At 57.0% G+C, this 21,062-nt stretch overlaps 1 protein-coding gene across 2 annotated transcripts; it reads right to left on the bottom strand.

Annotated features, from left to right (window-relative positions):
• Positions 1-456: 456 nt before the first annotated feature.
• Rtn4rl2 (reticulon 4 receptor like 2) lies at positions 457-16,323 on the bottom strand. Of its 2 annotated transcripts, none has more exons than XM_078046000.1 (3): positions 15,861-16,323; positions 9,262-9,743; positions 457-1,797 (listed from the first exon to the last, which is right to left on the bottom strand). In XM_078046000.1, the coding sequence occupies exons 1-3, from the start codon at positions 15,889-15,891 to the stop codon at positions 1,048-1,050; spliced, it is 1,263 nt and encodes a 420-aa protein (XP_077902126.1). In that variant the 5' UTR covers positions 15,892-16,323; the 3' UTR covers positions 457-1,047. The 2 variants fall into 2 exon arrangements, with proteins under 2 accessions (XP_077902126.1, XP_077902127.1); XM_078046001.1 differs by lacking the exon at positions 15,861-16,323 and adding an exon at positions 11,127-12,795.
• Positions 16,324-21,062: the final 4,739 nt, after the last annotated feature.

The following is a 21,062-nucleotide window of genomic DNA, read 5'->3' on the forward strand; positions in this document are numbered from 1 at the left end:
TTTGCTCTACCTTAGAACTGTGTATCCCCTGGGGAAGAGGTGCCTTTCCCAGATTTGCTTAAAGCCTTGTTTGGGCTGGTGGTGACCATGGATGTCTTCCCCCACCCCCCCCTCCTTGCAGGAAAAGGAGACTTTAGCCAGGCTGGAGACAAGTCAGGGCTGGTTGTTGCTGCTTCTCCTGGACAAAAGAGAGGAGATGCCATCAGCACCCACCACTCTGGGCTGTAACTTCACCTCCCTGGGACTCAGTGCTACACAAATCTTCCTCAGGCTTCAACTTCTCAAAGGGAGAGATCACACACCAGCTCGCAGCAGCAGGGAGCTCTTTGATGGCACAAGGTGGTTCTTTTCCCCTAGCCCTCCAGTCCTGAAATCCTTACGGTGGTTCTCAGCCCTCATCCCACTTTTGAGATCCTGAGCTCCCCCAGTCCCCAGAAAAAAAAATCTTACAGGAGATAAAATAATAGAATTTTTTAATAAATTTTTTTTTCCCAAACAACTTCTTTTGATCTTCACCACACAGGGGCCATGGTGGAGAGGAAAGCTCTCCCCAGGCGCCCTAAAAATTGTCCAGGGTAGACTTAGGAGAAAGTGTTCCCCCAGTGTCAGGAGGTCGAGGGGACTGGGATCAGCAGGGGCCCGCACTGAGGCATCCCTCCCAAGGGTCCTGGGTGGGGCCCCCCTGGGGGAGCTTCCAAAGGCTCTGCTGGTGGAAGATGCTCTGCAGACAAAAGCCCCTCTGTGTCCACTGTGGGCCCCGGAGAGGGCGGCCAGCGGCTGCCCGGGGTGCCCCACCCCAGCCTCGGGATGGGGAAGAAGAGTTAATGGCTAGAATTAGGGCGAACAGGGCTGAGCCGCCACACACCCTGCCACAGTCGGAGCAGCCAGAAGGCCAGGAGCGACAGCCTGGTCCAGAGGAGGCGGGGAGCCGGGAGGGGACCGGAAGGCGGCGGGGCCTGGCGGGGTGGGGTGGGCAGGGACGGGGTCCGGGGCCGCGGCTCGGGGGGAGGGGCCTGAGCCCCGGCCTCTTCAGTCTCAGCACCGCAGTCAGAGGTGATGGGGAGCCAGCAGCAAGAGGCAAAGCAGGGGGCTGGGGAGCCCGGCCGCCAGCGCGGGGCCGCGGGAGTCCGGGGGCGCCTGGCAAGCAGCCCCGGGGCACGTCTGCTCCCCGCGCTGGTCCTCGCCCCCGTAGCCCACCCAGTAGTCGTCCTCGGTGGGCGCGTCTCCGCCCTGGCGCCCCCGCGAGTCCTCGGCGGGCAGGTCTCGGTAGAGCGTGGAGGGGTCGGCGGGGGGCGCCCCGGCCTCGGCCACCCCGTACAGGTGGTTGGAGGAGCTGTTGCCGCGGGCGCGGCTGCCGGGCCGCGTGGGCGCGGCGGGCGGACACGCCTGGAAGTCGGCCTCGCGCAGCGCGCGCAGGTCTCGGCCCTGGCGCTCCGGGGGCGTGGCGCAGGTCACGTCGGAGCTGGACACGCGCGCGCGCTGGAACCAGGCCCAGAGCGGCCGCGCGCGGCAGTCGCACGCCCAGGGGTTGGCGTTGAGCCGCAGGAACTCGAGCGCCGGCAGGTCGGCGAGCGCCTCGCCCGGCAGCGAGGCCAGGCTGTTGTTGAACAGGTAGAGGATGGTGAGGCGGCTGAGGCCGCGGAAGGCCGCGCGGTGCACGCCCTGCAGCCGGTTCCCGTGCAGGAGCAGCCGGTCCAGGCTGCCCAGGCCGCGGAACACGTGCTCTGTGAGCAGCCGCAGGCGGTTGCCGTGGAGGAAGAGGTGGCTCAGGTTGGCCAGGTCCGCGAACAGGTCATCCTGGGTGGGGGCGGGAATAGAAGAGAGTGGTCCTGAGCGAGGTGGGGACCCGGGTGAGGGAAGGAGCGGAGCACTGTGGCAGAGTGGAAAGGGTTGGACCTTTGGGTTCGGAGTCCGGGATTGGAACTCTGCCTCTTCTAACCTATTTGCAGCGGAAAAAGCGGGAACGTTGAGGTCAGCGGCTCTTACCCTTAGGGTGTATCCCGTGCAGATCCCCGAACGCCGCCCCGGGCTTCCCATCTGGCAGGTCTGGGGCTCCGGGTGCTGCCTGGGAATCTGTCTATCCTGACAGGTTCCCAGGCGAGGCTGATGCGGCTGTTGGAGGACCACACTTGGAGAATGGGCATCTCTGGTTTGGTTAAGTTTGCAGACAGCGAACCAGACTTTCTGGTTTCAAATCCTGGATCGGTCCCTAAGTGACTCTGCCACCTTATACTAGTCACTCGGTATCCCGGTGCCTCAGTTTCCTCAACTGTAACGTGTGGACTAAATGAAGCAGAGCACATTAGGGTGTTTGGAAAACTGTTTCCCCCTTGATAGACTTTCTCTGCGTTAGTTATTATCTTAAACCTGGCCAAGTCTGCAATGTCTCCAAACCTGTCTCCTCTTCTGTAAAGTGGAGATGAGTGACCCCACCTGGTGAATTTGTTCTGAGGATCAAACAAGACCCTTCACATGAAGTTCATATGAGCCCGAGGCTGAGCACAGTGCCTGTACACAGGGACTCAGTCCAGGGAGGAAGGAGCCTACAGGCTCAGGAGTTAGAGCCCTGGTTCTGAACCCAGCTTGCCTTTCTCCTGGCTGGGTTATTTTGGACAAGTTATTTAACCCCATCAAGACTCAGTTTCCTCAATATGCACATCAGGGAGAAAAATTCTCAGTGGACTGAGGGCTAAAGTTACCACCCTGCTGAGGACCAGTACCTGGCAGGTATGCCATGGAACACCATCAGTAACTGATGGTTATCAGGGAAGTAGGGCTAGGCTGGGTGATTCAGGGGACCAGGGATCAGCTCCACCCCACCTCCACTAGGGGAAGCAGGGGAAGGGAAGGAAGAGTTGCTTCCCCTGCACCTCGACCCCTTAGAGAAGCTGTCCCACCTGCCTGGGGGTGGGGGAGTCATGTGAGTGCTGGAAGGGACCTTGGAATTCAGAATTGAGTTCACAGTTAACAGGTGTGGGTGTGATCCACGGTGGGGGTGGGGACCATTTTAACCCCCTCATCAGGGAATTCTGAGGATCAGTGTATCTGGGAGCTAGTATTTTAAGATCCCCCAGCACAACCCACTTTTTACAGGGGAGGGCACCAAGGTCCAGAGAGATGAAGGGCTCATTGGAGAAGCAGCTAGAACCCCAGTCCCCTGACCCCACAGCCTTGAGGTCCTGCCAGCATCAGCATCACTGTGGTTAGCAGGTCCCAGCAGGTCTGCTGCTCTCGGGGACAGGAGCATCCTCCCTTCTCATGACAGCTCAGCTGGGGTCCTGGTCCCTGACTGTGGCTGTCCTCCTGCCTGGGGAGGACATCCCCTGTCCACACCACCCCGGAGCCTGGTGGGAGGCCTCAGGTGGGGGAGGGCACTGCCTCCCAGCCCCCACCCCCAGCTCCACCTCCCTGCTCCCGCGCCTTCTCACCCCCTCCCATCTGGCTTCCGCCCTCTCTGCCACAGGAACTGAGCCTGCCAACAGCCCTCCTCTTGGCCACATTGAGATCCGTCCCCCTCAACCTTCTCGCTGCCTCAGACACCAGCGTTCTCCGCCTCCCTGATGCCACTGCCCAGCCCCAGTCCCCGTTCGGGTCCTCAGCTGGCTCCTGCACCTGCCTAGCTCCAGCCTTGCTTGTCCCCTGTCCTCCTCCAGAGTGGACTCGGAATGGCTTCCCCTCACTTATTGAGGGTTTCTCTTTTTCATGGAGCGTCAGCAAGACTAGGACACACCCAGAGATGTATGGTCAGAGGATCAATATGGGAGAGGGCAGGGGAGGAGCAGGGGTAATCAGCACTTTGGGGACTTGGGAAGGTCAGGCAGGGAAGAGCATGTGTTCAGGGACCACAGTCCTGCTTTCCCGTTCCAGGCTCTTCTCCTCTTTGTCTCTCTGCACAGTCCTGCCCTCCCCTCCCTGAGCCTCGGCCCTGGGGTCCATCCCCCCTTCCCCCATCCAAGCTGTTGCCAAATCCCGTTGCCACTTCCTGGGCTGCAGCTCTCAAATCCGGTCCTTCCTCTCTCCACCGTTAAAACGGTTCTCTGTGCATTAATAAGCTCTTGACTTTCACAGCCCAGGCCCTCCCCCCTCCCCCTCTCTACCGCCCCTCCCTCTGGGTTGAGAGTGGCTGCTCAAGTCATCCTCTTCCATTTCAAAAACCACATTTCCCTCACCTCCTCACTGGCCAGTTCACAGCTCTCTGCATCCATTTGGAAGCTTAAGGCAGGATCCCTGCCCCCTCCCTTTCCTGGACAGCCTTCCCTGTTCTTAACCTTGCTTCCCTCCGGCCTTCCAGCTCCTGGCACTCATCACATTAGCTGCTAGGCTGTGTGACCTTGGATAGCTCCAGGCACCTCTCTGGGCCTCAGTTCTTTTCTTTTCCTTTCTTTTCTTTTTCTTTTTTTTTTCATCGGAAACAAATGACTTCCAGGGTAGTTGATCTTTACGGGCCCATTCTCATCTGCTATTTATGAGTTGGCGAGTCCTGAAATGTACCTCACTCATTCAGCAAAGCTGTTTTGAGTGCCTCCTCTGTGCCAGGCACCCCCGCTCATGGTGCTCACCAGTCTATGGTGGGCATCATCGTCACCGTCGGCGTCAGCAGCCTCAGGCAGATGAGTTGCTGAGCTCCCGCCGTGTGCCAGGCTCTGGGCCGCACGTAGCCTAGGTAGTAACTGCATCACCGCAACCTTGTGAGGCAGAGACGATGATCACCTCCACTTCACAGGCCAGGAGAGGGAGGCTCAGAGACCGAAGCCACTTGCCCAGAGCCCAACAGCTCACATTAAATGTCTGTGGACGCGAACTCCTGGGATCGGGCTCTGAACAACTGCACTCTGGGGCTGGGCAGACCTGGGCCAAGTCTAGACGGTGTCCCTTGCCACTGGTGACTTGAGACTGGTGCCTTAGTTTTGCTGAGGCTCCGTGGGTGTCCTTGCTGCCAACAGTTGAATGAAAGCCACTATTCAACGGATTGGATACTCATGCTGGGCCAGACGTCAGCCTGAGCCCCTTGAAAAAGTCTCTTGCCTTTAATCATCACAACACCTCTCCCACCTCAGGGGGGTTCAGAGTGGTTAAGTAACTTACCCCAAAGCACTCAGCAAATGGGAAGTGAGGCTGGGATTGATTCAAACTCAGACTTGCCTGAGTGCAAAGATGGCTCTTAAGCACTGTGCAGGCTGCTGCTACGGCTGAAAGAAGGAGGTCTGGGAAGTGGCTCCATGGTGGAGCGCTTGCCTAGCCACTGCCTGAGGCCCCAGGTTCAATTCCCAGCACCCCTTCTCCCCCCCCCCCCCACACACACACAGAGAAAGGAAGAATAAACTCTCTATCGTTTTCTGGCTACCCTCCCACAGAAAATAGTCTCCAGCAGAGCAGGGACATTGTTTTGTTCACTCCTCGAATCCCTGGCACCCCTGCACACTGCCTGGCATGTAGTAGGTGCTCAGTAAATATCTGTTGTTGAATGAACTCCTCTGGCTTGGTGCCTGGCCCACAGCAGACCATCTGTGAGTTCCTCCACCCCACCCCATTTCCGTGTCTACCTGCCACATCCTGAAAAGCTGTGGTCCCCTTTGGTAGCCTCCTCCAAGCCTCCCTTCTCGGGTAGGCCCAGCTCCATCTTGGGTCACACCTGCCCCTGTGGATCTCACCTCAGCCCACGGGTTTCCTCACCTGCCTGTGGCATCTCCCAGCCTAGTTCCACCAGGCAGGCAGGCAGGTCACAGGCAGAGGCTGCGTCTTTCTGCCTCTATAAAGGGCCAGGTGTGAAGTGCTTCCTTCCCATGATGCCCTGTACCCTGCACGCCAGGGATGTGCAGAACAAGTGCTCTCCCCGGTGCCACCTGCGGTCCCCTCTGTCTGGGCCTTTGCTGACCCCAGGCCCGGACTACTGTCTTGTCCTGCAACTCCGTGGAGGATCGTTCGTATTAACCTAATTTATTCAGCACTACACTATGTTTTACGGACACTCACTCCTTTACTCAGTCCATCCACTCTTGGTGGAAGGTATTGTTTTTCTTATTCCCAGTGTACAGATGAGGAAACTGAGGTTCAGAGAGGGGAAACAACTCATCTGAGGTTAGATAATGAACAACTAATATGTATGAATAAGGAAGGAGACGCCGGAGAGCTCTGCAGGAGTGGTTGAGTACCAGGAGTAGCAGGAGTAATGAAAATACAGGTTGAGCACCCTCATCAGAAAATCTAAACTCAGAAATGCTACGAAATCTGAAAGTTTGGCCGCACGGACATGATGCCACAGTGGAAAATTCCACAGCATGAAACTTTGTTCCTGGTGGGTGTGACAGTGCACACCTGCAATCCCAGAGAAGGTCAGGCAAGAGGATTTCAAGTTCCGGGCACCGGCCTGGGTAACTGAGGGAGACCCCCCGTCTCAAAATAAATCAATCAAAAGGGCTGCAGCTCCAGCTCAGTGGTAGAGCGTCCGTGGGTTCAATCCCACAAAACAAAACAAAACAAATTTTGTTTCATGTGCAAATTTATTTAAATGTTGTATAAAATTACCTTCAGCTTATGTGTATAGGCATAGATGAAACGTAAATGAATTTTGTGCTCAGACTCTGGTCCCATCCCCAAGATATCTCATTATGTCTATGCAAATAGTCCCAAATCCAAAACAGTTGAAATCTGAAACGCTCCTGGTCCCCAAGCAATTTGGATACAGGGTGCTCAACCTGTAGTGAAAAGGACAGTACCTTTGGCGGGTGGCTCTGCGCTGATCGCTTCCACTTCATCCTCACAAAACTGAGATAAGTAGTAGGTACTGTCCTGACTGCCAACTTAGAAGCAGGGAAATGGTGACTGAGAGGTGAGGGGATTTGTCCAAAGTCGTTTAGCGGCCGGGACTGGAACGTGGGTTTGGCACACTCCAAAGTGCGGGTTTTTCCTTTTTTTTTTTTTGGCGGGGGAGGGTGGGGGTAGCAGGAATTGAACTCAGGGGCACTCAACCACTGGGCCACATCCCTAGCTCTATTTTGCATTTTACTTAGAGACAGGGGCTCACTGAGTTGCTTAGCACCTGCTTTGGCTGAGGCTGCCTTTGAACTTGCCATCCTCCTGCCTCAGCCTCCGCTGGAATCACAGGCGTGCGCCACTGTGTCCAGCACTGTGTGGGTTTTCAAAAACAAGCCCACCCAGCTGTACTTTGGGGGTACCATCCCCCTGAAGTGCAGTCAGACTGTACAGGCTCAAGTGGCAACTCCTCTGACTGTGTGGCCTCAGGAAGTTCCATCCCGTGTCCCCTGTGTCCCTAACTGTCCCTGCGGCCAGGCGGCTGTAAAGCTAGTGTGATGGTGAGAACAGCGAGCCCCGAGTCACAAGGACCATGGCTAAGAGATTTGTGTTTAGAGGTGGTTACATCTCTACAAAGTCCTGGGGACACCCGGCCTCCGCTTTGTCACTGTTAACAGTGAGGTGAGGGCTGGGGCTGTAGCTCAGGGGCAGAGCACTTGCCTCCCACGTGGGAGGCCCTGGGTTGGGTCCTCAGCACCACATAAAAATAAACGAATATAATAAAGGCATTCTGTCCCTCTACCACTACAAACAATTAAAACTAAACAGTGAAGACCAGCCCCCAACAGGGTGGTGGGAGTGAGCTGCGGTGGTCAGGATCGCCTTGTAAACCACGTGGTTCTGGGAAACATTAGGAAGGAGAAGGAGGGGGTGTTCTGGAACCCACCACGGCCTTAGTATAGTCCTTGACTTTGACCTAAATTCCCAGGATGAGGTTCAGGTTGGGGCACTTCACCAAGACCAGTGTTAAATAAGGCTCCTTCCTCTTTCTTAAAATAGTATTTTAACAAGCATTTATATAGTGCTTACAGTATGCCAAGCACTATTCTAAGTGCCTTACAAATTATTCATGCATTTAATTCTTATGAAATCCCTAGGAGATGGGTGCTTGTGCTACCCCTGATTTACAGGTGGGAAAACTGAGGCCCAGGTTGAAATTCACAAAATACCCTCTTGTGAATGGCAGGGTTGACCGGGGTCAAATGCTTAGCCTCTGAGTGCCCACGGCTGCTCATGGTTTCCGCACTAGCACAAGCCATTTTCCCAGCACACTATGCATTTTACTTCTCTTCCTCCCCATAAAAATGCTCTCTCTGTGAAGGCAGGGACTGTTCCGTCCACCACTGTCTTCTCAGCACCTAGCACACTGTGGGTACTTTTGACAAATGCTTGTTAGATTATTATTGCAATGGCTATCATCATGAGCCTCAGCGATGCAGACCTGGTTTTCCAGCCAGCAGACTGGTGACTATCTAGCGCCAGCCCTGGGGTGGGAGGGGGAGGTGCCTGCCAGGCTTAAGTGGGGAGGGGGAGAAGTGGGGTACCTTGTCCCCTTCCAGCCAGAGGCTGCATAGCCAGGAAAGTTTCCTGCTCCTGTGGTTTGGAGGGTGTGTGATTGCTTCCCAGGGAAACAGACCCAGAGGATCTGACTGTCAGGCGCTCAGCATAACAACAACAATAAACAACAATTAGATCAATAATAATAACAATAAATAACAATTGCTGTTACTCCTTTAGCTTTCAGGGCCTCCTTTTCCGGCTGGGTAAGAGTGCCACAGCGTTTTTTTTTTTACCCTTTGTTCTGTCCTCCCTTGCACTGAGAGAAAAGGTGTGGAAACAGAAAGCCCGAGAGGGCAGGGCAGGGCAGGTCCATGTCCTATTATCCAGGGAGCTGGACAGAGTGGGCCCTTCTCTGGGACCTCAGAGCAGTGCCCTGCCCTCTGGCCCCACTTGCCTGTGCTGTGGGAGGACCTGGGGGTGGGTGAGAAGAGCAGCCACAGAGCCCTTTGGGCTGGGGTGCCTGGCGCAAGGCACCGTCCCCTGAAGGCAAACGCGGGGAAAGCAGAGATCACAGAAAGACACATCCACACTCCCAGACAGACATGGGGGAGTGTGCAGAGTGGGTGTGTGAAGGGAGACAGACAGAAGAGGCAGAGGCAGACAGATGGGGGAGGCAAGTCAGGGAAAGAGGCAGAGAGGGCCGGGAAGGGACAGGCAAAGGCAGGTGAAGACAGGTGGGGGCTGGGGAGCTAGAGGGGCACACGGGGACCCACACTGAGGCAGGCAGACAGAGGAGATGAAAGACCCTGAGAATGTGAGGGGCACAGAAACTTAGAACAGGGGCAGAGAAAGAGAGACGTGGAGACTGTGAGGCAGGCAGCTGTCCTGGGAGAGAGGAGGGACTGGAGGCACCCGGGCAGGGCTGGGGGGTGGGGGTGGGGCGCTCACCTGGAGGTGGAGCAGGCTGTTCTCCTGGAGGTAGAGGTACTGCAGGCTGACCAGGCCGCGGAAGATGTTCCCGGGCAGGCTGCTGAGCTGGCAGCGGTACAGATGCAGCGACTGCAGCCGCTCCAGGCCCTGGAAGGTGTCAGGCTCCAGGGAGCGCAGGTGCCGGTTGTCACCGAGGTCCAGCTCCTCCAGGGCCTGCAGGTGGCGGAAGGTGCCCGGGTAGATGGTGGAGAGGTTGTTGGAGAAGAGCCACAGGGTGAGCAGGTTGGGCCCGAAGGTGCCGGGCCGCAGAGTGCGGATGAGGTTGTTCTGGAGGAAGAGTCGCTGCGTGCTGGGCGGCAGGGACAGCGGCACCGAGGAGAAGTTGTTGGCCTGGCAGCTCACGGTGGGCGGCGACGAGTAGCAGGTACAGAGCATGGGGCAGCTGGGGGCTGCGGGGGGCAGGGCCAGGAGCAGCAGCAGCAGGCAGGCTGAGGCGGGACCTGCGGGGAGAGGCCAGTGAGGGCTGGCTGGAGGCCCAGGGGCCGCGCCCACCCGCCCAAGACGGCTCTCTGCACAGGATGTCAGGCAGGGGCTTCTGGATGCCCCTCAGAGTCTGCAGAGGCCTGGCCGCTTCATTCTTGAGGCTCCTTTGAGGCTTGCAAACTTTTATTTATTATTTTTATTTGTTTGTTTGTTTGTTTATTTATTTATTTATTGGCACTGGGGATTCAACTCAAGGTGCTCTACCACTGAGCTGCACCCCCGGCCCTTTTCATTTTTTAAAATTATTGTTTTAGCTGGGTGCGGTGTCGCGCACCTGTAATCCCAGTGAGTTGGGAGGCTGAGACAGGAGGATTGCAGTTCAAAGTCAACCTCAGCAATTTAGTGAGGCCCTAAGCAACTTAGTGAGGTCCTGTCTCTAAATAAAATATAAAAAGGGCTGGGGATATGGCTCAGTGATTGAGTGAACCCAAAGGGTTTCAATCCCCATTACTATATATATGTGTGTGTGTGTGTGTGTGTGTGTGTGTGTGTGTGTGTAATTTTGAGACAGGGTCTGGCTAAGTTGCCTAGGCTGGCCTCAAACTTGCAATCTTCCTATCTCAGCCTCCAGCATAGCTAGGATTCTAGGTGTGTGTGCCACCAGGTAAGGCTGTGAACCTTCTTTTTGAGGTATATTAAAACATAACACCAAGAGGCATTGTAGGAAGCACCTCCGTGCATATAAAGTTGTTGGATGATCACATGTCTCTTCATTCTAGTCTGCTTTCACCGCCGCATGTTTGACCTTGTTGAGAAACTAATGTCAAAAGACTAACTGTGAGAGCTGCACCACCCCAGGGTCCACAGTGGGCCGGGAGTCCTTTGTTGTGGGGGCAGTCCTATGTAGGGTGTTTAACAGTCGCTCTGTCTTCTATCCACTAGATGCCAGCAGCACCCTGCCCCCAGTTGTGATAACCGAAATGTCTCCAGACACTGCCAAATGTCCCCTGGGGAGAAAAACCAACCCACTTGAGAATGACTAGAACTAACTGAAGACTCTGTGAGTCTAAGGCCTGTGCACAGTGTTCCTGAGGCCCAGCCTTGCTGAACCCAGTGACCAAAGTCCTCCCTCACTATCCTGCTGTTTTACCTGGGAGGAAGCAGAGCCTCTACACTCCAGGAGGGACCGTAGGGACCAGTGGGTCTACCCAGGGCCACCAGGCACCTGCACCAGGATCAGCTGTCCTCTCCAAAAGAATGCAGAATCCAAACTCTGAGTGTGGCAGCCCAGAAATCTGCGTTCTGCATCTCGGGCTCTTCTCGTTCAAAGTCACTTTAAAAAGTTTTAATTTTTTTCTTAAAGTAACGTTTGAAGATGGGGTATGGTCCACCCTTCTTACCATGTAGACAGAGAAGGAGATGCATGGATTAGCCTGAGGACTGGAGGGTCCAGTGCAGGGGCCTGTGTTTCTGGGCTCCAGCAAGGCAGGGCAGGCCCCTCCACCCCTGTCCACCCGCAGGAACTAGAGCACATTAAAGTTCTGGCTGGAGCCAACTTGACCTCTCCTCTGCATGTGCTTCCCACAGATAGCTCCTGGGATTTTCTTCTGGCAGCCTTGCCTGGAGAGAGGACAGCCCAGCCTCCCACAGCCAGGCCCCAGTCCCTGGGCCACAGCGACCGAGCACCCTTGGCTTCAAGCAGTGTCCCAGGCCTTCAAAGGCTCAGGGGAGGCAGACTTGGTTCTTGGGCCCAAGGACCTGAGATCCTGGGGCTCTGCGTGGATCCAGAGACCCCAGAAGAGGCTCAGGGGTGGGTGACTGAGGGTGAGGCCTCCAGGGCTGTGAACTGCACACCCAGGAGGTTGTTTTGTGCCGATGTCACACTCCGGAGGTGGCTGTGTGTGGATGCGTGCATGTGCGTGTGCTTCTGGGAAACCGGGAGCCAGGTGCTTACTACGTGAAGTGCTGGGCGCCAGGTGTTCGCACATGGCACCGGCAGGCCCCGAATATGGCCTTGCCGTCACAGGTGCTGGGGGGTCTCCTCCCCAGGGCAGCACACTGGCACAGATTCGGGGACCCCATGCCCAGCACCTGGTGGTCCTGGCTGCTGGCTCTCGGGGGGCCTCCTAGCACCAACCCAGGAACCCAGGCCCCATGGCCCTGTCCCGGGCCCCTCCCTGCGCTGCGCGGTGCGTGCAAGCGTGCGCTGGCTGTCCCCCCGCGCGTGTGTGTGAGTGCCGGGCCCCGTGCGTGTGTAGGCTGGGTGTGATGTAATACTCAGTGACACAGCGCGGCTGTTCCATTCGTTCACACCACCTCCGCGTTTCTCGGCCCTTCTCACCCCTCCCCCGTGCGGCGTTTCACGATTACTTTCTCCTCCCGAGTTTTTCAAAGCCACGTGGGGCGGAGGAGCATGTCTCTCACCCCTCATCTGTACCAGGCAGGGGTGGGGTGTGGGAGCACAATGGGGGACCCACGGTAGGTTTCCTGAGCACTGAGGTTTAGGGCTTCAAATTGGACATCTTCAGAGCTGCCTAAGTCCTCCAGGTTCATCTGGTATGATCATTTGTTCGACAGAGGTGACAGCCGGGGCTCAGAGAGGGCAAGCAACTTGCCCAAGGTCACACAGAAAAGTGGTGCCAGGCAAGAATCAGAATAAAGGATTCTCCTGATGCCCAGCAGGACACTTCCTTTCCTGTCAGTTACCCTCTGAGCTCTGCCTCCCCAAGGACTGGACACCAAAGGAAACCCAATCCTTTTCTGAGCCCTTAATCCCACCCCTTATCCACAAGCTCACAAGAATGTGAGCCCTAGTGGCCACCGGCTCTCTGGGGGATTACGGAGCTCTTTCTCCAGCCTCTGGGACTAACTGCTATCCCAGGAGAGACTGACGGAAGGAAGGATGTGCACACCAAAATGACCCCGGGTCGGTTCCTCCTCCTCCAGGCACCAGGTGTCTTCCAGAGTTGAGTCCCGCTGGGCAGGGACTGGCAAGGGCCCTACTCACCCTTAGTATCCAGCCTTCCCTGCTCTCTCTGGAGGCTCTTCTCCTCTTCCCACAGCCTCCCTGTTGTCCCCAGGCCTCCCCCCACCACCGCCCACCTCCCCCAGCCTGGTATTCCCTGCAGGTTCCTTGAGGAGGGACCCTGAGCTGGGGGCCCCTCCGTGACAGCTGCTGCGTAACAGTGACTCTGTTGCCATTTCTGGCCCTCGCTGCTGCTGCTGCCGTGCAAAGCAGCGTAACCCAAGGAGCCTCATCCATAATTCAGGCTGCGGCGCTCACTGGAGGCGAGGAGGAGGAGGAGGGGAAGGTGGGGGGCTCCGGGTCCCTCTGCCCCAGGCTGGGCTGGAGGGGGCACTCGGGGCAGAGCTGGGGGCTTCCTCCCACCCCTGTCCTGCCCAGGGTGGGCCTCTGCCTTCCCTCCCCGCCCCTGATTCTCCCGCCTCTTCCCCACGACCCTTCCCTCATGCCCTGCCTCCTCGCTGCTGCCTCTTCTCTGAGGACCACAGCTCCACTCCTGGCCCCCATTTTGTGGATCCCTGGCAGAGTCGGGGCTGAGATGCACAGTGTGCTGGGCTGGAAGGGGGGATAGCTGGTGGCCCTCCAGAGCAAACCCCCACCCCCATTTCACAGTTGAAGGCTGGGGAGGGGAAGGGCTGGTTCAGAGCGGGCAGCCCAGGCCTTCCTGTCGCCCTGCCACCTTACACACAGAGGAAAGCCCTCTCTCACTGTCCCCTTCACTCTCTGCTCACGGCTCCCCCTATAGGCAGGTGAGCCCGAGCTGCAGGGGAGTGTGGAGCAGGGATGGGAGGAAGCCATCTGACTTGAAGCCCCTACTGTGTTCCGGACACTGTGCTTGTCTGTGCTAACTTCTTTCCCCAAAGGATGCAACCCGACACAGTCCCCTGTGAGGTCAATGCTGCCAGGACCCCCAGCTCGAAGAAGGAGGGGCCTCAGGTCATGCAGTTAGTACAGGCGCCCCCCCCCCCTGCAAGGCAGGGTGTCAAACCCATGTTAGGACAGACTCCCTGACCTCTCTCTAGGAGCCCCCTCCCTCAATAATATCCACAGAAACCAGCCCTGGGTAGGAGAGACAGTGCCCTTGAGGGACAGGGAGGACAGAGGCTGGGCCCAGGTGCCCAGGTCTGGACGGGTCATAATGTTGGCTGTTTGGCTGTTTAGGGTCAAGGCAAGGAGGGGGCTCCTAGCCGTGGTTGTTTTAGGGGATCACACATGTGGGAGTCAAGAAGTGATGACCATTGTCCAGAGATAAGGCCAGAACTGTCCAGCAAGGAAAGCAGAGGAAGGCCAGAACACGGTTATTGATCCTGAGGTGCCCAAGCCAAAAAGTATCCGTTCACTTAGGGGCCGTTGTCAAGGACTCTGGGCTTTCTAACCTCGGATGCCTAGGCTCTGAGACAGGGTTCCCGCCTGGGCCATCCTTTAGGCCAGAGGCCCTCCTGCAGGAACTTAAGGAGCAGGCAGGTGGACCTGGGTGGAGGGCAGGAGCCAGGGTGCCAATGCCCGGTTGCCTGCACAGAGTGGTCCCAGGAAACAGGCAGGCCTCTGGCTCTGGGAGGAGTGGCACGGGGTCGGGACGGAAGCCCCATCTCCACACCCAACAGGCTGCTTTCGGGAAAGGCTAGGCCTGCCATGCCGATGCCCAGGGGGCAGGGTCCCAAGAGGTAGAGACTGGGAGTAGGATGGAGGTGGGGTGATGCCAGGGAAGGGCCTGGGGAGGCACTGATGCCTCTGGTGACTGGAGGTTGAAAGCTGCTGCAAACAGCTTCTCATTCTGTCAGAATGTAACACCCCAAAAAAAGCAGCCACTGTCAGTGGCAGCATGCGACGTCGGGGCTCGGAGATATAAATGGCAGCACCAAGCCTGCCCGGGTGCCCACCCTAGGAGGCTGCCTCCCCACTGGGAGGTCCTTACAGGGTCTTCCTCACAGCTGCCCCCAGCCCCTGAGCTCAGTCCTGGGTCTGGCCCACCAGCCACTCCCTGATAGAAGGGATGTGTGACAGGCAGGCTCTTTGGGAATGGAGGGCTTCCACGTGGAAGTGGTTTCCAGAGCCTCTTTGTCTCATCCCTGGGCAGCCACCCCCTCCCGCTGGGCCCTCTCTCCCACCCCTTTCTTTTCCTTCTCCTCTTCCCTCTCCAGCCCCTCTCTGCATCCAGATCTACCCCAGCCCCTCTCCTATCTACAGTTTCCGTTGGTCCCCAAGCCTGGAGCTCATCCTTGACCATCTTCCCCTGGTTCTGACATCCCATCCCTATTCACTGTCTCCAGCGTGATCACGTTTCTGATCTTCCCATTCCCATTCCGGTTTCCAGGGCACCAGTCCTCATTCTTTTTCCGTTATCTCCACCCCTGATTCTAGGTGCCTGTCCATGGTGTTCTCTTCACCTCTTGCCCTGTTCTGGTCTCCCCTGCCCTTCCTCTTCCTGGGTCTTGCTCTGGATCTCTGGTCCCTGGAAGCTCTCCCCTCTAACCTTTATTCCTCCTCTTTTCTCTCCTCCATGCCCTCCTCTCCCCCCGACTTCCCTCACCACTTTTCTCCATCTTTGACTTTCCTTCCCTAGCCTTCCCCCTGGACCCCTTCCCCTCCCCACCCCCAATCTCCGGTCCACACCCTTGCCTGTCACTCAAACCACGGAACTGTCCTCTTTCTAGCCCGTCCATCTGTCCTACCAGGGAGGGCCCTTGGGGATTCCCTCTGCGCCCCCCTTCCCAGGCAGCCCCCTACCCACATCGCTCGTCCTCCCAGGTGACTGGAAAGTGCTGAGGCACCGGGCACGAGTTGCTGAGTCGGCGCTTCCCCAGCCGCCCGAGTCCTCAGCGTTCCCGGAGCAGGTGGAGCCGGGACAGCGGAACCTGAGCCTCCCTCCCCGCCTCGGCCCGGCGCGCTTGCCCCTCGCGTCCGCTCTCGGTCACGAGCTCCGGGCACCCTCCGGCAGCCTCCGAGCTGGGTGCCTCCTCCTGCGGGCAGCCTCGGGGACGGAGGCGCGGCCGGGGCCGGGAGCTCTTCCCCCTCCCAGAGCCACCCACTGCCCCACCCTCGCGCCCGGGAGAGGGGCGTCCGGCTCGCCTCTCCAGGATAACCCTGCTCTCCCGCCGGCGCGGGTCCCTACCTTGCAGCAGGCGCCTGAGCCCGGGCAGCATCTTGTCTCGACGCTCGGGGGAGGGGCGGCGGGGGGAGGGCGCTCCCACTCGCTCCCTTAGCCCGCCGGACGGACGGCGGGGACTCCGCGGGGCTCCGGGGGGGCCCGGGAGTCCCGAGGCTGCGTGGCCCGGCCGCGGCGCTCTACCCTGCGCCCCCCGGGCTGCGGGCCTCGGGAGGAGCCATCGGCCCCGACGGGACGGGGCGGGGCACGACGGGCTGCGGAGGGCTGGGGCTGGCCCGCGACGCTCTGTGCCCGCACCCTCCCAGCCGCGCGGCTGGCACCGGGGCCCGTCAGTCCGTCGGTCCGCGCGCCCCAGCTGCTCGCCGAGGGAGAGTGGGGACAGCGAAGAAGCGCTTCCCAACCACCCTCCTCGCCTTCCCGCACTCGCAGGCTCCTCCCTCGCCGCCTGGCTTGCCGACTTAACCCTTTCCTGGCCACTAGGAGGCGGGAGCGGCTCTCTGGTCCACTCCATCCCAGCCCCCTCCCAACCTTGGGGGATCCTGTGCGCTGAGTTCTATCGCCTCCGCGGCGCCACGCTTCTAGAGAAATCCCTTCTTGCGGGGGAGCGCTAGTGTTAGGAAACCCCATGGACTTGTCCGGTTTTCCCCTCCCAACCTTCTCGGAGGAGATGGGCTTCTGGGTCAATCCCCGCTCCCCTCCCGCCGCATCCTTGGCGGTGCCTCTCTCTCCCACGCGAGACCCTCAAGATCCCACTTTTCCTTCCAACCCCAGACCAGAAACCCAAAGTGTGCGACTGTAAGAATAATACGTGCAAGAATTTGTGTGTGTGCAAGATCGAGGGCATATGAACGTGCACGCGCGCTCAAGGGAGTTCGTGCAGGTGTGACTGAGTGCTGGCACGCGACCTTTTATACCTGGGAGGATGGGGGCACTTGAGTGTGAGCACTGGTGAGCCGCTGAGTACCCGCTAGTGTGCGTGTCCGAGCGGGTGGGAAACTGAGTGAAGCTGAGTGAGATTTTGCGCGAGCAAGCTTGGGTGGGCAGCGAGGGCATAGGTTGCACGGGTGTGTTGTACGCCCCTTGAAGCATTTAGGAGAGGATACAAGTTTGGGCGCGCGTGAGAATTTGTGCGTGTTTATACGTATATGTGATGTGTCCAAGAGGGGATATATCATTCCATACGAGAGGACTAGAGAGGACAAAAGGTGGGGAGGAAATTGCTGGGAATTTCTACTTTCTTTGATAGAGGGTTGGATTCTGGTCTCGCTGGGACCATCTCGCTCCCCTAGCGACCTCTTTTTGTCCCATGTCAGCCAATCTGTGACCTAAGAGACTCCTTACAAAGGCTAAGTTGCCATTCCCCGCTCTTCTTGGCACGGCCCAAGGTGCCCAGCATCCTGTCTTCGAGGGCCACCCCAGAGAAGGATAAAGCGTGGGACCCTTGGGGATCTCTTCAGGCCAGTCGCCAAGCCGCGCGGGCGGGGTTGAGACTGATGGAGCGGCGCGTAAGGCGGGCGCCAAGGCCATCTGCGCTCAGTCCTGCCCGGCTCGCGGCAGTGCTGGACTCCTGGGCAGCCGCTACTGTGAGGAAAGCATAGGAACCCCAGGTCCCGCTGCCTCTGGCAGGCTCCTCCCTTTCTGTGCCAGGGTCCAACGCATGGCATACAGTCGGCGCTTTATAAATGCTGCTCTCATTCTTCCCATTCATTCTCGGCTTCTTCCATAATCGGTCATTCTTCCCTCGTACTCATTCGATTTCTCTCATTTTCTCCCCCCACCAATCTTATTCATATTTTATGATCTCCGGCTCTGTTGTCTCCCTCCCTTCTTCCCTCCCTCTCTCCCTTTCTTACTCTCTTCCTGTCCTTTCCTCTTCTAGGCATCTGCTTCTTTCTGTCACTGTCTTCTCTGCTTCTCTAGCTGTCTCTCTGGGTCTTGTTGTCTCTTCTCCCTGCCTCTGTCTCTCCACCTCTGCGGGTGTCTCGCTATCTCTTAATCTCTACCTCGCCTTCCAGTTCTCATCCAGTTTCATTCTCAGGCTCCCAGTCCTCTTGCACCTCGCGCTGGAGTGCCCCCTGCTGGTTCCATCCTCTGCACTTCTTGGGCTCCCGGTACGCTCCCCCCCGCCCCCCCCCCACACTAAATTTCCTCTCCCACCCCTTTCATTTTCAGATCAGGTAGAAACAGCAAGAGGTAATCTCCTTTCCACCTTCCATCTTCAAAAGGCAGGGATAGGGTCCTGCATCTTCCTGGGACCCACCCTGCAGAGGACCCTGCGCCTGGGGTGGGGGAGGACCTGGAGGGGGTGGCGGGGAGGGAGTGTTGGGGGTAGCAGGGTGGGATTTGGCGTCCTTCCCCGGAATGAGCCGCGGCACAATCTGTCGCTGGGTTTGTTTGCCGAGCTGCCTCCGGAGCGCAGTGGGGCTGGCTCCCGGGAAGCGAAATATCACAAGATGCGGAGACAGACGCTGAGGGGCGGGTGGGCGGCGGGCTGACTCAGGTGTACTGTCATCAGCTCCTGGCCCGCGCCCCTCTGAGAGGGGTGGGAGGGGACCCCCGGCCTCCAACATAGGCGGGAACGGAGGCTGGCAGGGGAGCCCCCGTCCTGGGGTGAGCTTCAGGGAAGGGAGTGCCCCTTCTAAGAGTCCTTGGCTTGAGGCCTCTCTTTCGGTCCAACTTGGGTATTCCCTAGACAGTGAACGTACCCCATTCTACAGGTGTCACGGTTTCCTATAATTGTCTGCTGACTCACCCCTCCTACCCCCACCCCCCCCACCCCCGTCCTAGACTGCCTGCTTTTTGAGGGCAGGAAATACCTATCATGCATTGTCTTGTCCATTAGTTGCTCAATGGGTACTTCTGGATGGTTTGCTGCATGGTGAGCTCATGACTAGTGTCAGTTTATAGGAAATGCCACAAAATATATTTGGTCTCCCCTGTAGACCATTCTGACCCCTAATTCCTCCCTCTATCCACGATTGCAGTCCCTACTCCTTCCAGCTTCAGTGGGAAAGGGCTCTCCCTTGAGGTTGTATACCAGAGTTCTACAGGTGAACTAAGCAATTTACTCCCCTTCCACAAGCCTTGGTTTCCTCAACTGAACAGAATCCACTCTCTTAAGGCGCCATTCAATCTCCAGCCACTCAAGGCATGAGAAGCTGCTTGTTAAAATGAAGCATGCAGTGGAAGCTGACGTCATTGCCATCTTGGTGGCCATTCTTTGGTGGTGAGGGCTATGGCAGTAGAATCAGACACAGTGTCTGAATGAGGTATCTGAATGAGTTGGATTTCTGTCAAATGTTTTGAGATTAGAAGGAACAAGCAGATAGCAAATTATAATCAGAGACTATGCCATAGGCCATGAAGGCCCATCTCTGGCTGGACACTTGGCCAGGCTCTGGGATACCTGGTCCTCTGGCCTTGGCTGCAGAGCTGGCCTGCCCTCTGGTGGCTGTAGTTGGATCTGCAGCCTCAGTAGAAGCCAGAGATCTCTAGAAATGGGCTCATGAATGGACTTTTGCTGAGAAGGGGGAGAGACACCTTGTGTGGACAATAGTGGGCCTTGAAAAGGAGGAGGTCATGTAGAATGAGGTTATTGGTACAAACTACATAAGTCTTTATATCTTCTGTGAGTTCCCACCTATTAACCATACCACTATTCTCAGGGTGCCCATGAGACCCCTCTTCCCTCTGGTGACACCATCTAGTGAGCTGCAGTAACTCCCTGGCTCTCTCCTTCTCCTGTTTGCTACCTACACTGTATAGGGCACTTTGTAGTTGGTGAACAAGGTGGGGCAAGAGCACAGGCTGTGATGTGTGTGTCCCAGCTTTGCAGCTTACTAGCTAGCTAGATGACCCTGGGCAAGTTGCTTAACTGTCTTAAGTTTCCAGTTTTCTCATCTAGAACATGGGAGGGGTGCAACACCAGTTCCCAGCTCATGAGTTTGTTTGAGGACTAAATGATATAAAACATCAAAGAACCTAGCCTGACCTTGTGCTTGATAAATGCTAATAATGTTATTACTTCTGCCTTGGGCCAACAACAACCTAGAAAAATGATGTTAAAGTCCAGTAGCAAAAAGCTAAGTAGTGGCCTGAAGCCTCCTCAGGAGCAAGTGGCAGAGCTGGATTTGGGAGTCAGCTTTTAGTCATGACATCCTCCTTTTATGGCTGACCTTGACATCTCCACCCTTTCCTGGCACGTGCGCCAGGGCTTCCCAGTGTGATATCAGGAATCCTGGGTTGAATTAGAAGTGCTAGCTTGGACTCTGACTCCAAAGGACTGTGTAACCAGGGTTAGCCTTTCTGGGCTTCAGGTCCCTCCCCATTGAAAGAGCAGCTGGACTCGGTGCTTTTGAGAGATCTAGGAAAAGCCATTCTCATTTGTGTTGTGGCTTCTTAGCTGCGAACTGCTGAAAATGGAGGTTGTCAGCTAGATCCCATGTTGCCCTCAACTTTCTAGTTCCAGGGCAGTGATGTGGGCCCCAGGGGCAGATCAGAATTTTTAAGACTCCCTTAGGCCCCACTCTGGGCTCCTTTGCAGGCTCACTGGCCATTAGGCCTGCCCCTGAGCTGGTCACTGACCACACACACTGATATACTCTGGAGAGTAGAGGGCCTGTGCCTGTGACTCAGAACCCTCCTCGTGCCCTGCTCGGCCCAGTCTGTTGGGGGACAGGGTTCCTTTCCTGTGTAGGAAACGAAGAAGAAAGCCTAAAGCAGATGAGTTTAAAGGGCAAGATTGTCAGAATGTGTTTTTCTCCTTTCCTGCCTAGATTCTGGGGCCTCTGTCCATTTACATAATGGTAAGAACTTACTTGAGGCTGCACACCTGTAATCTCAGTGGCTCAGGAGGCTGAGGCAGGAGGATTGCAAATTCAAAGCTAACCTCAGCAATTTAGCGAGGCAGGGTCTTACTGAGTTGCTTAGTGCCTTGCTGTTGCTGAGGCTGCTCTGAACTCGAGATCCTCCTGCCTCAGTCTCCCAAGCCACTGGGATTACAGGTATGTGCCCCTGTGATGGGCTAATTACCTCTTTTTTTTTTTTTTACAGATAGGGAAACAAGCTCAGATATGCAGTACTGCTCTTAGACCTAAGCGAGAGGGGTCTTGCCTTGAGCCCCATGTTCTTAGGGCTCTGCTCTGGCCTCCCTCCAGCCAGTGTCCCTCCAAGGGAAGAAAAGTCCCTAAGAACTTTCATTTGCACTCT

The sequence above is a fragment of the Ictidomys tridecemlineatus genome, chromosome 4 (assembly GCF_052094955.1).
Source record: "Ictidomys tridecemlineatus isolate mIctTri1 chromosome 4, mIctTri1.hap1, whole genome shotgun sequence".
Classification (NCBI taxonomy): domain Eukaryota; kingdom Metazoa; phylum Chordata; class Mammalia; order Rodentia; family Sciuridae; genus Ictidomys; species Ictidomys tridecemlineatus.

What these genes read in the sequence shown, in the direction of transcription:
- Rtn4rl2 (XM_078046000.1), bottom strand. Translation starts at nt 15,891, where the DNA reads ATGCTGCCCGGGCTCAGGCGCCTGCTGCAAG. An exon ending in GCTCAGGCGCCTGCTGCAAG is followed by an intron (nt 9,744 to 15,860) that starts GTAGGGACCCGC and finishes CTCTCCCCGCAG; the next exon opens with GTCCCGCCTCAGCCTGCCTG. An exon ending in ACAGCCTGCTCCACCTCCAG is followed by an intron (nt 1,798 to 9,261) that starts GTGAGCGCCCCA and finishes GCCCCCACCCAG; the next exon opens with GATGACCTGTTCGCGGACCT.